Source organism: Temnothorax curvispinosus, unplaced genomic scaffold (genome assembly GCF_003070985.1).
Source record: "Temnothorax curvispinosus isolate PA1 unplaced genomic scaffold, ASM307098v1 QBEX01006881.1, whole genome shotgun sequence".
NCBI lineage: Eukaryota > Metazoa > Arthropoda > Insecta > Hymenoptera > Formicidae > Temnothorax > Temnothorax curvispinosus.
In genome coordinates, this window is record NW_020216661.1 from 81,776 (window position 1) to 96,184 (window position 14,409).

The 14,409-nt window shown below is 43.6% G+C and overlaps 5 protein-coding genes across 7 annotated transcripts; 1 reads left to right on the plus strand and 4 right to left on the minus strand.

Annotated features, from left to right (window-relative positions):
• Positions 1–27: 27 nt before the first annotated feature.
• LOC112456460 (RING finger protein 113A) lies at positions 28–2,129 on the minus strand. Of its 3 annotated transcripts, none has more exons than XM_025018997.1 (6): positions 1,916–2,129; positions 1,691–1,764; positions 1,318–1,527; positions 866–1,082; positions 581–773; positions 28–485 (listed from the first exon to the last, which is right to left on the minus strand). In XM_025018997.1, exons 1-6 carry the CDS (start codon positions 2,025–2,027, stop codon positions 308–310), a joined length of 984 nt encoding a protein of 327 aa, XP_024874765.1. In that variant the 5' UTR covers positions 2,028–2,129; the 3' UTR covers positions 28–307. The 3 variants fall into 3 exon arrangements, with proteins under 3 accessions (XP_024874765.1, XP_024874766.1, XP_024874767.1); XM_025018998.1 differs by having other exon boundaries at positions 1,691–1,824; positions 1,916–2,006; XM_025018999.1 differs by having other exon boundaries at positions 1,691–1,818; positions 1,916–1,996.
• Positions 2,130–2,184: 55 nt separating this feature from the next.
• Positions 2,185–5,041, plus strand: LOC112456459 (origin recognition complex subunit 4). The gene is made up of 6 exons (XM_025018996.1): positions 2,185–2,271; positions 2,457–2,742; positions 2,849–3,175; positions 3,242–3,739; positions 3,809–3,961; positions 4,058–5,041. Exons 2-6 carry the CDS (start codon positions 2,527–2,529, stop codon positions 4,217–4,219), a joined length of 1,356 nt encoding a protein of 451 aa, XP_024874764.1. The 5' UTR covers positions 2,185–2,271; positions 2,457–2,526; the 3' UTR covers positions 4,220–5,041.
• A 223-nt stretch (positions 5,042–5,264) lies between these two features.
• On the minus strand, positions 5,265–7,823 carry LOC112456458 (putative ammonium transporter 2). Its single transcript, XM_025018995.1, has 11 exons — positions 7,596–7,823; positions 7,171–7,456; positions 6,937–7,094; positions 6,740–6,851; positions 6,452–6,657; positions 6,237–6,368; positions 6,039–6,134; positions 5,884–5,972; positions 5,706–5,795; positions 5,535–5,622; positions 5,265–5,456 (listed from the first exon to the last, which is right to left on the minus strand). The coding sequence occupies exons 1-11, from the start codon at positions 7,798–7,800 to the stop codon at positions 5,284–5,286; spliced, it is 1,635 nt and encodes a 544-aa protein (XP_024874763.1). The 5' UTR covers positions 7,801–7,823; the 3' UTR covers positions 5,265–5,283.
• Positions 7,824–7,988: 165 nt separating this feature from the next.
• On the minus strand, positions 7,989–10,853 carry LOC112456464 (gamma-aminobutyric acid receptor-associated protein). Its single transcript, XM_025019008.1, has 3 exons — positions 10,456–10,853; positions 8,836–9,033; positions 7,989–8,736 (listed from the first exon to the last, which is right to left on the minus strand). Exons 1-3 carry the CDS (start codon positions 10,543–10,545, stop codon positions 8,671–8,673), a joined length of 354 nt encoding a protein of 117 aa, XP_024874776.1. The 5' UTR covers positions 10,546–10,853; the 3' UTR covers positions 7,989–8,670.
• A 1,935-nt stretch (positions 10,854–12,788) lies between these two features.
• LOC112456462 (60S ribosomal protein L22-like) lies at positions 12,789–14,311 on the minus strand. Its single transcript, XM_025019005.1, has 4 exons — positions 14,210–14,311; positions 13,809–13,943; positions 13,170–13,291; positions 12,789–13,008 (listed from the first exon to the last, which is right to left on the minus strand). The coding sequence occupies exons 1-4, from the start codon at positions 14,216–14,218 to the stop codon at positions 12,861–12,863; spliced, it is 414 nt and encodes a 137-aa protein (XP_024874773.1). The 5' UTR covers positions 14,219–14,311; the 3' UTR covers positions 12,789–12,860.
• Between the last annotated feature and the right edge of the window lie 98 nt (positions 14,312–14,409).

The window sequence follows — 14,409 nt, forward strand, 5'->3', positions numbered from 1 at the left end:
TATATATATATAAAAGCATATACGTATGTATGTACATATCTTTATTAACCTGCAGTATTCATATAAGATGCCTAAAAAAAAGTTTCTACCGTTCGATGGAGCGTTCAGAAAAATACGATTCGGAGAATTGTAGGATCATTTACTCACCATAAATCCTAGAAAATCCATAAACATATTGTATCGATGATTTTTTAAAACTGTCTATACATCAATATCCATAGTTCGTTAAAATTCTTCATATTATAATATTATTTCAATTATTTGTTACAAGATTGTAGAAACAGAAGTACGTTTGTAAAAAATTTTATTAATCTTCATCGGAGTCCTCGCTTGCTGCAGTCGCTGCCTTGTCTTCCATTTTAGTTCGCGCAATAAGTTCCTTTGCTGGATTAAAGGTGCCGTTGGTCTGGGTATTGCAGATATAACATCGTGTACTTTTCCTATACTGCTCCAAAGCACATTTTTCACAAAAGTAATGCTTGCATCTAAAAGAAATAGCGGTTTAGTCATCATTGTCATCAAAGACATTAAAAGCGTTGAGAAAAAGTTAGCGATTGAATATACTTAAATATAATCATACTTGGTAACAACAGGATCTGTGAAACTGTTTCTGCAAATAAAACATTTAAACGGCAAGTTGTCCTCATCGCTGTCAATCTCGTACTTTTTATCATCTTCGTCCCCACTGTTGTTATATTCGCCGGTAGCGGCTTCTCTTTCCAATTGCCATCCCAATTTGTAATCCGACCGATCGTGTAAGAACTTACAGCTATCTGTGCAACAGAAAAAGGATTTGTATTAATACAAATCCAATTAAAACATGGTACATTTATTTGGAAAGACTAATTAAAATGATGGCACATGCCTCCGAAACCACAGAAGCCAGTCTCTTTGTAATCCTTGCATATGTCAGGTTGATAGTCCCATCTCACCGTTGCTCTAAGATTAGACGGTGCTCGAATTGGTCCCTTGCGCACCATACCGCTGGACGCATTTCCAGCTGCGGTATCTCTCTTTTTATAGTACTGCGTGTAATTGTTCAAGCCCCTATAAATCTTATCATCATCCTTCCCCTTTAATTCCTGAAAATCGAGATAGAGAGAGGTGTCATTACCCTTTACCTTTCCAAAGTCCATTTCTACCAATGCAGATTAACTTTAATCTCGGTTTAACTTACTTTCTAACTTTAGAACTAGAAAAGAATGAAAGGTAAGTTAAATCGAGATTAAAATTAATCTGCGTCGATAGAAATAGACATAAATAAGTCACGTTCAAACTCGGTCGATGTACTTGGCGACGTGTTTGCTCAAAATATACCTCGTTTATTTTCTGAGCCTTCTCAAACAGTGCCTGCGCATCCCTGTCTTTCTCCGTTTCCGTCTCAAGAATAGCCGTCGCTCCTTGGTCACTCGGGCCGGCCGGTAGAGCCGTTCTGTTGCTTTTATACAACACAGTTACTCTGCTATCATCCTCGCTGCTATCATCGACGTCGCAACTGATCTTCTCCTGATGCCTTTTCACGTTTGTCTAGAAAACAGGGATCACACAAGCTGAACTTTTATAATATCGCACAACGTTATCTTATACGGAATTCAATCAAGTACGGAGTTGCTGGTACTTTAATGCGCACGTTAAATGGCCCAAGAGGGGAGAGGTTACGCGTCTCCATCGCGGTGCGATAAATACTCACGCTTTGTATCATGGGATTGTGATCATCCTGCTTCTTGTCCTTCTTAATCACCGTAGTCTCATCCTCGCTGCTATCTACGTAGGACGTAATACAAACGTTTATCTACACGACGTCTTTTTACACATAACCTAAAACTTGAGTCAGGCTAGACTAGACTTATCCGACAAGTAAATGCGATGTCCAGGTAGCGTGCACTTAAATTAACGTTTATTAATGAGGACTCACCATCGCTGCCGTCTGCTTCTTTCCGCTTTCTCGTGGCATTACTGCGGATTTTGCGTCTTTTAAATAGAAAAGTGCAGTTTTTCCGCTCCGGCTCCTGAATCGCGTCGTCCATGTTTGTTTAAAGCGTAAATACTGGTAGGCACTAGGCAGGCGCACGGGACACGGGACACGGGACACGGGACGCACGTAAACATCGACCCTCCCCTCCGACCCTTTCGTTCGACTCTCTTGCCCGCGGCCGGGTTGTCTCCTCTCCACTGCTCTCCACTTTTCTCCGCTGTTCGTCCCGCGTTATTCATCGCGTCAAAATACGTGGCCGACGTCATCGACCGAATATTGAAGGCTCGACGACTCGCGTAAGTTGACGCAAAAGATGTGTTTTTAGTGTCGTCGAATTCCATTCGAGACGATCGGGTTATGTTTTCTGATTATACGCGCTGTATTTTTAAACATTTTGCTTAGTTTAGAATTTAGAACGTTAGTTTAGACTAAGAGCGAGTATCTTTAAGTATCTTAAAAATAAATTCTCCATCGCGTGCAGGTCTTCCACGTGTTTTGTCAAGACAAGTAGTTCAAGACTGTTAAAGACCATCAGTAAGAACAAGAACACGATGAGCAAGAAGAAAAATATGGCAATCGACTTCCAAGACAATATGATACTGCTCACGCGAAAGTACTTGAAGCGTAAAATAATGTGTCCCGAAACAAAGTTCAGGCATCACGTTAACGAGCGGCTAAACGTGCTGGATTTAGTGAAACGTACCGTTGAAGTAGGCGAGAGCACGTCCGTCTTGTTGGTTGGACCTAGAGGCAGCGGCAAAACAACGGTATAACGTATCCTTTATGATATCATACAAAATATATTGTATTGTATTGTGTATTGTACATACTCTGTATTGTAGGTACTGATAAGGACTTATATGTACGTTTCAGCTTGTTAATAGCGTTTTAAAGGAGTTGTCTGCTTTAAAAAGTTTTAAGGATAATGCGCTAATAGTGAACCTTAATGGGCTAGTACATACTGACGATCGTTTAGCGCTCAAAGATCTAACTCGTCAGATGCAATTAGAAAACGTGGTTGGCGATAAGGTTTTCGGTACGTTTGCAGAAAATCTAAGCTTCCTCTTAGATTGCTTGAAATCTGGCGATAAAAACCGCTCCAAGCCAGTCATCTTCGTGCTCGATGAGTTCGATCTGTTTTGCGGCCATCACAATCAGACATTGTTATATAATCTGTTTGACGTTGCTCAATCTGCACAGGTAAATGTTTAAATCGTATCGTATCGAGATAAAGAAAAGTGTAATAATTTTCTTTCACGTTTGTAGGTTCCGATATGTGTACTAGGGATAAGCTGTAGATTAGACGTCATGGAGCTGCTGGAGAAGAGAGTCAAGTCGAGATTCTCGCATCGCCAGATATTTTTATTTCCTGGCGATACGTCGTCCTCGGAACAACCAATGTCCGCGTTTGACGATCGTCTGGAACTCTTTCGGAACCTCCTCAGCTTGCCTGACGATGAGAATGTAAATAAAGTGGAGCAGCAATATGATGACTGTACAATAGATCCGCAATTCGGTTCTATGTGGAACGACTATATTAAGAGTTTGACTGCCAATGTTACGATGGTGAATTTACTCAAGAGAATGTATCATATCGATGTGAGCGAGAGGAGCTTTAGAACGTTTCTCGCGGTAGCTGTCTCGACGTTATCAGAGAAGCATCAGAACGTGGAAGTGAATGATTTTGTGGAAGCGAGTAAAATCTTTTCGGAGGATGACAAGTTGTTGATGCTCGAAGGATTGTCCATTTTAGAGATGTGTCTGGTACGTTTTTGACTTTCTAATTTTATTTGGTAGTGAAAGAAATATCTATATCTCAATATTATCACTCAGATAATAGCGATGAAACATGAAACGGAGATTTATGATGGTGAACCATTGACGTTCGAGGCGATATACAATCGCTACATGAAGTTTGTGAATCAGACGTCCTCTGTACAATCTGTCCAGAGACCGGTTATCATGAAAGCTTTTGAGCACATCAAGGTAAGAAATGCTTCTATATTGAAATTATTTTTCTCGAATTAGGTTCTCGAATAAAGAAAAGATGGATAATACATATATATTATATATATTCTATAGAACTTGGAGATCTTGCTGCCAGTTGGAAATACGAATACAAAGTTTGAAAAAGAATATCAATATTACAAATTTACATTAACATCGCAGCAAGTTATTGAGGCTGTGAAGACGTATCCTGGTCTTCCTACAGAAGTGTCTCAGTGGGCGTCGAGCAGTATATAATAACGATATAGTTTCAAGTACTCAACCTATTGTGTTCCATAAACGTACACGTTACACGTAATTAATAAGTTTCCCCTTCACGTAGCGTCGTATTTATAGGATAAATTTAGACATAGATATTTATATCGCTCTTATAGAAGGAATGCATTTGAAATAATGTAGGAATCGATAGTGTGCTAATCTTTTAGATACATTTTTATATGTTGAATATAATTATTAAGCTCATCTCCATACTCTCAATTAATGATCGCCATAGAAATCAAGTATTATACGAAGAAAATTACAAAGATACGCGACATTTCGTCTACATATTATGCCCTCCAAAAGACGTGTGATACTCTAGTCTTGCATCTCTAGAATATTACTATTCATACATGTATGCAGTTCGATTTTCTAAATTTAGTTATTAAGTATCAAGCATTTTTAGAATAGAAAATCGAAAGAAATATCACGAAAATACAATGAACGTGTAAATATTCTCAATATGTATCAGTACAATATCTGAAAGGCAAAGGCAAAGGGAGAATGGTATTTTGTGAATATATACTTAATATGGTCTCCAGGAACAGTTCCTGCCAATATACAAAAACCAGAAGTAGAACATCTGGTATACACATCTTTGATATATGAAAGATAATAAGGAAGATATTTATCGAAATATTTTATTTCCTATAATAACAAGCATTATCTTATCGTGTGTCATGGACGCGTAACTAATTTATTCGATTGAAACCATATTTGTGCCACTGGCTAAGCATCGTGTTAAAATTCAGTTTGTCTGTGATCCATTTATCATGTTCATTTATCTCTGTGTCGTGTGTGTGCGTGCATGTGTGTCAGCGATCAATATTTATAGGTATGAATGCGTAAAAATTTAAGTATTTATTAAGAAATGTGTGCCCCTCTCGCGCGCGCACACACACACACACACACACACACATTGGTTGGGCGTATTAGAATACGACAACATTAGAATGTGCACGTGTCCATGTTTATACATTTGTAATAAATTCACATCTCTGACACCAAGTACCGATATAAGTTTGTGTATTCGTTTTTTAAATCTAATCTATCCACGCAAACTGCGGTTTCGCTTCTGCGGTTAGCGCGGAAGAGTCCGCAATCGTCCTGATCTGGGAATTTTTCGTCACCAGCTTCTTTGACACGTGACGCTTATCAGACTTTGAAAAATTTGCCAATTTCTTTTTTCTATGCTGAACAAGAAATAACTCATGACCTGTATCAAAAGTGCGCGTTATTATACATTTCGGCACAGGTTTACATCACAAACAAGGGAACGGGTTTTCTGTCTTACCAGGATTCATGCCTATGGGAGGTACGTTCCTTAGTTGCTTCTCCATACTAAACGGTCGAAGCGCTGACATGGCACGACTCACACCTATCTGCAGCAAGCACTCACATAAGTTAGACAGCGTGTTAAAAGTTCAAACTGCTTAAAAAATTAAGTTATTAAGGAACGTCGTACCTGTGAATGACGTATTCTATGCTCTACGAGATCTGCTCCGAGTACTTCTTCATAAACTGACATTCTAATTGGTATTATTTTATTTATTATCTACGAAAAAGACAGGTATTACTTGCATCTCATGTATTACAAGTATTATTTATATATACTTTTTTTTTTTAGAACAAAGTCATAATACCCATAGCAATACGATAGAGCTGACAAAACTCCAAACCCCTAAACAAAGTACAGATAAGCTTTGTACTCCTAATAGATACCAGCCGCCTCCTACGAGAAAGAATTCATGCATGTGACGCGGAATGAGAAAAATACGCGAAATCATATTGTACGAACCTTTGAACAAGCCCTTCCTTCCATTTGTGGTATCAAGCGGAATTGGATTATCAGCAAATAAACCGATCGCGATAACTCCCCAGATACCACTTGCGCCTATATTTAAAAGAAATGCGCGAGTGTTTATATTATCGCGATGAAGAGAGTGAAAGAAACTTGTAAAAATTGGACATGTCAATGGAATTAACATAAACGCACCGTGAGTGGCGGCTGCTCCAACAGGATCGTCTATGTGAATTTTGTCTAACACTGGCATTACGATACACGTGATAAAACCACCTACCATCCCGACTATCATCGCTTCCCAGCCTTTATAGAGGAAACACCCACCTAAACACCCGCAACATTAACGCTTGAGACGCGCGGTTCATCGCAGTATTTCAGTCTTTACTATATTTTAATTAAGCACGTACCGGTAACTGCCACCAGTGCCCCAAGAACACCGTTTATCTGGCTAAGGATATCAATTCCGTTCGGATTGGTCAAGCTGAATCCCAAACCGACCAGACCACCCCCCATACTGGCTATCATCGTGGCAACAGCCGCTCGAGCGGCGTACTGCCACTGAGCACCAGTTACCCCATAAGTACTACCACTGTTGAATGCTAACCAGCCCCACCTACAATTAATATTCCCTTTTTTTCTATTCTGTAACTTATTGCTGTAACTTTACGTCGCGCGATACGCTACGCGTGCTTTACCACAACACGAACAGCCCCATAATAGCATTGACTGGGCATCCGAGCGGTAGGGGATCGATGCCGTTGTCGTATCTGCCTATTCTGGGACCGAGCATGATAGCGCAAGCTAGAGCTGTATAAATAAACAGGCAACGTAATGCGTTTATCGCGTGAAATATTTATCAGTTTATCGTTGATCATCTGGCAATGATTACTACCTGAAATACCGCCGACAAGATGCACCGGGCCTGAGCCAGCAATATCAACGACCCCCATGCGGTTCAGGAAACCGTGATCACCCCACACCCATCCGGCTGGCAAGCAGTACACGATAGTATTCAGAAACGAGAAGACGCAATACGCCTTGAAGTTACATCTAGAAATGCAAACGTGTCAAACGTGTGACGCGTGACTTACATCCCCGATATATCGCATTAGCGAAGATAATATACCGTTCTGCCATAGCACCGCTAACGATGGTCGTAGAAGTGGTGGCGAAGCTCAATTGAAATAAAAATGCGGCGCAAATCCCACCCATATATTCGTCGCCGACGGAAGGATCTACGAATAGACCTCCGATACCGATTAGAGGGTTGTTGGGCTCACTCATGCCAAAGCTAAATCCGAATCCAAACATCCAGTAAGTCAGACCGCCGAGAGATATATCGACCACATTCTTCATCATGATATTGACTTCATTTTTCACAGATACACAGCCGGACTCCAACATTCCGAAACCTATGGAGTTTATAAGAGACGTAACGTACTCGCGTGCAGAAGAATAAAATATAGTAATAGTTTATATATCTTAAACAGTTACGGAAAGAGAGACGACGTCACATTTTTCGGGAAAGATATTCGCGTCTTCGTATTTTACCTGTTTGCATTGTAAGAATCATAAAGGAGCTCGTGACGATCCAGCTGCTATCTTCTTGCGAAAGATTATACAATGGACTAATATATCTATCAACAGTAACGTTGACGTTTGTATCATTTTTCTCGAAACTCGCCGGTTCCATGGTATTCAAGCTGCTACTTGGTCGATAGAAAGGAGTTTGACTACTGTCTTCGTTCGCATACATTGAGCGTGCTCGGGACAAACAAATAAAAAATTTAGGATGTACGCGGGCAAAACAAGTCTGCGACAAGTATTGATAGCAACGTCACGACTTGTCAACAACTGGATCAAGCGGATTCTATTAAAAGGAGCTAACATTAAACCAAGAGGAAAATAATATTTAAGAACAGAAAATACTTAGCCGTGTTCTCGTCGTTTTAAAATTTTTTTTTATTGGCCTTACATTTTCAAGATATTACAGAAACGTTGTCTCGCTCGCATATCCAACACGTTCTCTTCGTCCTTTCATTACGTAAATAACGTCAAAATTATGTATAATACAACATTAATCTATGGTGTTGAAAATGATATCACGTATAGAATTCTGTCGTCTATACCACACTTGGAATTTATAATGATACGATAGTTACTATTCTCGGGAAACATGATTATTAATGTGCAGTGAAACGTACGTTGTGAGAATATTAGCGATATTTGGCAATACAAATACTTTTTGGGAAATTTTTTTTCTCTTTTGTTTCTTTATTTATTTATTTTTTTTTTTTGAGTGGCCAGGCTAGACATTACATGATCACATACGTCTGCACAATTTAGTTGGTCTTACATCATACGGTAAACTAAAGTCCTCTCAGGTGGCAAAGAAAGAATGGAATCGACAAGCATTTTTTTTTATCATCCAAATATATAGCTGTGTAGTTTGTTTTTGAAAGAAGCAAGTGTGCAGTATCGAGACATAAACGTTCACACAAAGTATATCGATAGTTGTAATTTGGTATGCTCGGTTTTTCGAAAGCGTCTATGAGGACTACGTTGGTAGATGATTTTTGTTGCTGACGCCCTTGTCGTTTTGGTGGTTTGCTCATCCTGCTGGGGTTTAGTGACCGTATACGTTCTCATCGCTATACGCTATATAAAGGAAGAAGTCCTCTTCGTGATGTTCCTGTTGAAACGTTTGACGAGATTAGAGCGGTCGACGAAACGTCAAACGCGAAGCATCTCACTCGTTACATACGTCCGTAATAATATTCATACTACGTACCGCATAAAGAGAGCCCATGGTGGCGCTTGTCGGAGGAATGATGTTGTTGACGAAGAAGAATAGGGCATCCTCGGGACGTAAATGAATCCTCTTACGAATTAAAAAGTAAAACTGGCCGACGGTCAAATCAGAGGGTACCAAGTACTTTTGCTTGTCCAGGTCACTGATTTTGGCTTTAGGCGCCTTCTCGACTATTACCTACAACAACATTTATGTAATATTAGTTGACAACAATAGGAAAGTGTCTTAATTAGTCGCCACAACACACAACACAGCGAAAAAACGCACGCTCCGCAGCTTTGCGTTAAGGGCCGTGTTCGCGGACGTGGAAACGTGACGTTCAGCCCATGCTAACAATAAGCCTAACAACAAAATATTAAACAAGGCTTACGTCTCTGGCTCGCTGCAGTTAATACCGTGCGTGAGAGAGACTTTGAAACGCGTCCAACTGTTGAATAACAGGACTCAGGCGCGAGTCCTGTGCGTGGATCTGGTGAACCTGGTGAACGCGTGTGCATCGCGGAACGGGAGGTACGTTCGCTGCTGAAATTGCCGTCATGTGATCGCTGCGTCATGCGCAGCGAAGATAAACACGCGTATTCTTTCTTTCTAACAATCACGCGTACGACCGTGGAAGTCGCGCGAGATCCATTAGGAATAACGTTGCGTTTTAATATATAGGTTGAAGGAAGATTAATAAGAAAAGACGTTACGCGGAAGATTATATCAGAACGTACGTAATAAGGGAGAGTAGGTAAGATCCATATGTTTGGACGAGACGTTGCTGTGTTATACTCCGTCCACGTACGGCCGCTACGAACGTGGAATGCTTTGATACGTGTTTTTCCTTTCACGATCGAAATGACTATAAGATCCTATCTCGTAACGTTTAATCTGAAATATATTTCGAACGAAGTATGTGTGTAAGATATATTTAAAAGTACACATACGTGTGCGTGTGCGTAGCAAAGTATAATCGATCTACGAGTTCTTCTTGATTTATTTGTCATTTATTATAAATTGGTAACTTGATAAAACGACGCTTGACAAAGGTACACACACATCCGACGCAACTTTGAAAACAACGTTGGGCTCGATTTAGCAGGACGACGATGTTGCGACGCGTTACTTATTTAACGCGACAAAGAGCGTGAACCTTCTAGAAGCGTTTCCTCGTGTCCGAAGTCTACGTCGACGATGGGACCACGGGGACGCGCAAGCGACGCGATGCTGTTTACCTTTAACCACGTCGCGTGCACGTCGTGAAGCAGATCAATATCGCGCGCGGGGGAGGACGTACGCGAGGAGCAGCGCGATTTCGCTGCGTAAGTGCGCAAAAAGGAGAGAGAGAGAGAGAGACAGGCGTCTCCCGAAGAGAAGCCGCCTCGTCCGAACGGGGGGCGATAGGCGATAGGCGATATGCGATATGCGACGCAGAATGCGAGGACGACCTTGAGATCCTCCGAAGGGGATCGCGCCGAGGCGAGGCGAGCCACGGCGCGCGGCGCGGGCGTTCCTCGCGAGAGGCCACGTTTCGCCACGTCCGCGAAACGCTCCTTCCGCGTCCAGCTGCCATCTCCGGGATTTTTAAAGCGGAACGCACGAGGGGAGGATACTCACGGGCACTCGATCCGGGTATTTCCGTCGGATCTTCTCGCCCTCGGCCTTCCTCTTCTCGAACGGGTGCTCCTCCTTGTACTGGAACTTCATTGTCCCCCGTCTGCGAGGGGACCACGCGGCGCGACAACCGACAACGACGAACGACGACGATCACGATCCTTGACTCGCGTTCCCTAGAGCTCACCCTCACCCTTTTCGTTGACGCGCGTGAGCACTCTCGCTCTCCGTGACAGTGTGACAGTCGCTAAATTTGGCTAATGTGACTGCGTGACGCGTGACACGAACGGCGCACGGCGACGGCCTCGGCTCGGCGAAACCACGAAACACGAAACTCTCGCGACTCGCAGCTCGCAGCGACAAGCGACAATTGCCGTATTCGCCGTGCGGGCCGTGCGTCACTGCGCGCGCGCTAGCGTCCCGTCCGCGTCACGCCGTCGCCGGACGCCGACACTAGTCGGATCGTCGTCCGCCGCGAGAAAACAGTCCCCTTCATTTGTTTCGGCAACGAGCGATGACGTCGAAGAGATCACCGGTTTCTCGTGAGAGATCGCTCGATTTTATTCAAGGAACTTGTCGGCCTGGCCGCGCGGAAACGAGAGACGAGAACGTCGGGATAAATCGAAGCGCGTACGGCAGCCTCGGCTGCACCTTCCGCACCTTCCGCCGTCCTCTCTTTCTCGCTCTGACGGGCGATCGTGCGGCGGGCGGCGCGCGTCGCGCTCCTCGCGCGCAGAAAGTGCAGCTTGGTGCAGTTGCGCGGAGCAGATCCCAGATCCCGCTGCTGATCGAGAAGTCGATATCTCCTCAGTCGCGCGTCGCGCGTCGCTTCGAGAATCGCAATCTCGCGCCTCCTTCGATATTTCGAATTCGCGCGTCGGTCGGCGAGCGCGCCGCGCCGTTGCAATTTGCAATGGGTCGTCGCGGTCGCGGACAGTCGCGGAGTACGGGAGTGCGGGTGCGGAGTAGCCGTTCGAATCTCACGTCCGCGCGTCTCTCGCGATCGCGATCGCGATCGAAGCAGATACAGATATCGCGCGCGCGTTGTCGAGAGTCCGAGAGTCGTCAGTCGAGACGTTGTCGTCGCGAGTCGCGAGGGCGCGTCGCCGAAACGCGCGAGAGACTTTGTAATAAGTATCGTGTCGAGTGCCGCGCACCGAACGCGTCGTCCTCCTCGGCCATCTTCGGCGTCGACGAGATCCAGCCGGGAGCCGGGCCGAGCTCCGCTTCATTTACGCACACAGGCGCAACGAACAACGTCGTCACGTCGTTGACGATCATCCCCGTCACCAGCACCAGGTATGCGCGTTCTGGACGTAACGTATCATATATCGTGCGTGTGCCTTTCGCCGCGCCGCCGCCGTCGACGAAACGTCCGCGATGGTGCGCGCGTGTTGAAAAAAGTTTGCCGTCAGCGTGATAAACGTGCCAAGTTTAGACAAACGCGCTGAGCTTCAAGCGCCGAACGATGTTAATTACTTAAACGTGTCTTCGTCCTGGTACGGCGTTCATCATAAAAATCAAATGTCGACTTGAAAGTTACAGACGCGTTCAACGAAACTCCGCGTGGTTTAGGATAGACGTATTACGTTTTTATACGAAGAGAGGATTATTACGTATTAAAACGTCGTACGTTTATGTGAAGAAAACGAGAAAGAGAACGTAGGCTTATCTACGACGCCCGTCTTTACGTAACGGCGGATCATGTACGTAGAACGTTTGCCGTAAACCGTAAATACGTGATTTCCCGCGCCAAGTTCACCAAGTGCAGGAACGCCCTCGGCAGAAAATGCGTCCAACGCGCGAAGCTCTTAGTCGAGACAAGCACAGATGGTAACAGCAACGTCTGCAACGTCGCGTTTATGAACAACCAGACCAACGCGCAACGCTTGCCGTGGAAGCGCGACCACGAACTCATGCACCTTTACATTACGCGTGTCGACAAGGCGTTATTTAAAGTTTAACAGTCTATTAAACGTTACGAAACGTTACCATTTTTATATCTTTGTAGAAAGTGCAGAGCTTTGCTTCAAACGGCCTCGTGTCGAACGACGTGCATATACGCGCGGAGAGTTGCATGCGTATAAACGTATACGTAAGAAATTTAAAACGACGTATATGAGACGTATAAACGTGAAAGTACACACATTATTTTGTACATGCGACCACGCATACGGACGCACTCGCGAAATAAATAGTGCGTATTAAAAACGCCAGATATTCAGAAAATATATTATAAACGTTCAAGATCAATGTTAACGATAAATATTTACATATAGGTATAAGTATAACTTCTAGCAGGAGCACTTATAGATATATATTTAAAAAAGCAAGAATATCGCGGGTTTTATTCTTTATTAAAAGAAATATATACAGAAGACGCATCTGTAATAGAAAAGTAAAGAGAATTATTCTGCATCTTCTTCGTCTTCGTCTTCCTGGCTGTTAATCTGGAAGTATCGTAATTCATACGTTTCCTTGTCCTTCGACACTACTCGCAACCAATCGCGCAACTTGTTCTTCTTCAAGTACTTCTTCGTCAAATACTTGAGATACCTATAGCAACAAAGTTTTTCCAAATCAGTGCAAATATCGCTCTTCCTATAGCTTACGATAGCAAACGGAGATCCCGAATATCGCTTAATATCCAAACGCCTTCCGTCGTGTATATATGTACCGCGTGACTGTTGTACGCGAAGAAACACGACGTTACTCACCGCTTGGAGAAATCTATGTCACTGTTGATGGTGAGCTTCATCTTATTACGTTCCAGAACAACCGTGTTGCCAAAGTTATTAATTTTCCCACCAACTTTGATTTTCTCGTTTAAATATTTTTCCTGGAAAAAAAAAAAGAAACGTGCTGTCTTATAATATATATTAGCGGTACACCTCGTCTGTACGTCTCAACAACAGTGTCGTTATCGTACATATCGTTGCACAGATATAATATATGGTAAAGAAGCTGCAAGACAATATAATGATAACGCGACCGTCGTTAAGACGTACAGAACAGAGGTAAAGGGCCCTGCGTCTCTGCAACTCGTAACGACAGTGTCACAGTCGTTATCGTGTCCGTGTGTAGATATAATACATAGTAAAAAAGTGCGATAATAATATACGGATACCGATAAGACGTACAGAATAAGGATACAGACGTCGCGCGCGTCAAGATCAAAGTCACGCAACTCCAGCGTCCTCCTCCTCCTATACGTAGAGAGGTTAGGACGCCGCGAAGAATAGGTTAGGCGTGTATCACGCTCAAGATATCGACGGAGCAACTGCGAGCGGACGTTTCGTGCGTGGAAACGGGAAATAGTAAGAGACTACGGGCTAAAAGAATCTCATGTAACTTACAAAATTGGCAACATCCATGATATTATCCTCCACGGGATGCGTGCAGTCGATCGTGAACTTCAGGGACACTTTCTTCTTCTGTCCCTTCCCCCGAAGGACCTGCTTCCTGATCGGACCTTTGGATTTCTTCGCCGGCTGAAAAGTCGCGAAAAACAATCCTTTTAATGATAATGTTGCCACCGTTTCGCGGGACACGTGGAACGCGTTCGAGACAGCGGGACAGGGACGGCATACGGTATATGTGCTAATCGAACTCGAACGAAGCGATCTCGAGACAAAATAAAAGGCTGAGACGTCGCGATCGACAAACCAAACGCGTTCTTTCCGCGCGCGGTGTTATTTTCACGTGATTCTGCCATACGTACGGGTACGCGTCGTACTTTCGCGGAGCGAGAACTTACCAGAACCATGTTCACGTGCGTTCGACGAACGAAAGAACCTGAAGACTTGAAGAGTCAAAACACCACCACCGACCACCATACGGCGCTGTAGTCGTTTACTCTTGTAGAGAAGTAGGAGAAAAAGACGCTTTTCGCGTAAACGACATTCATTCGATTCGTAAAATCATCAATGAGACGCGATTAACTACGTCTATTCTTCG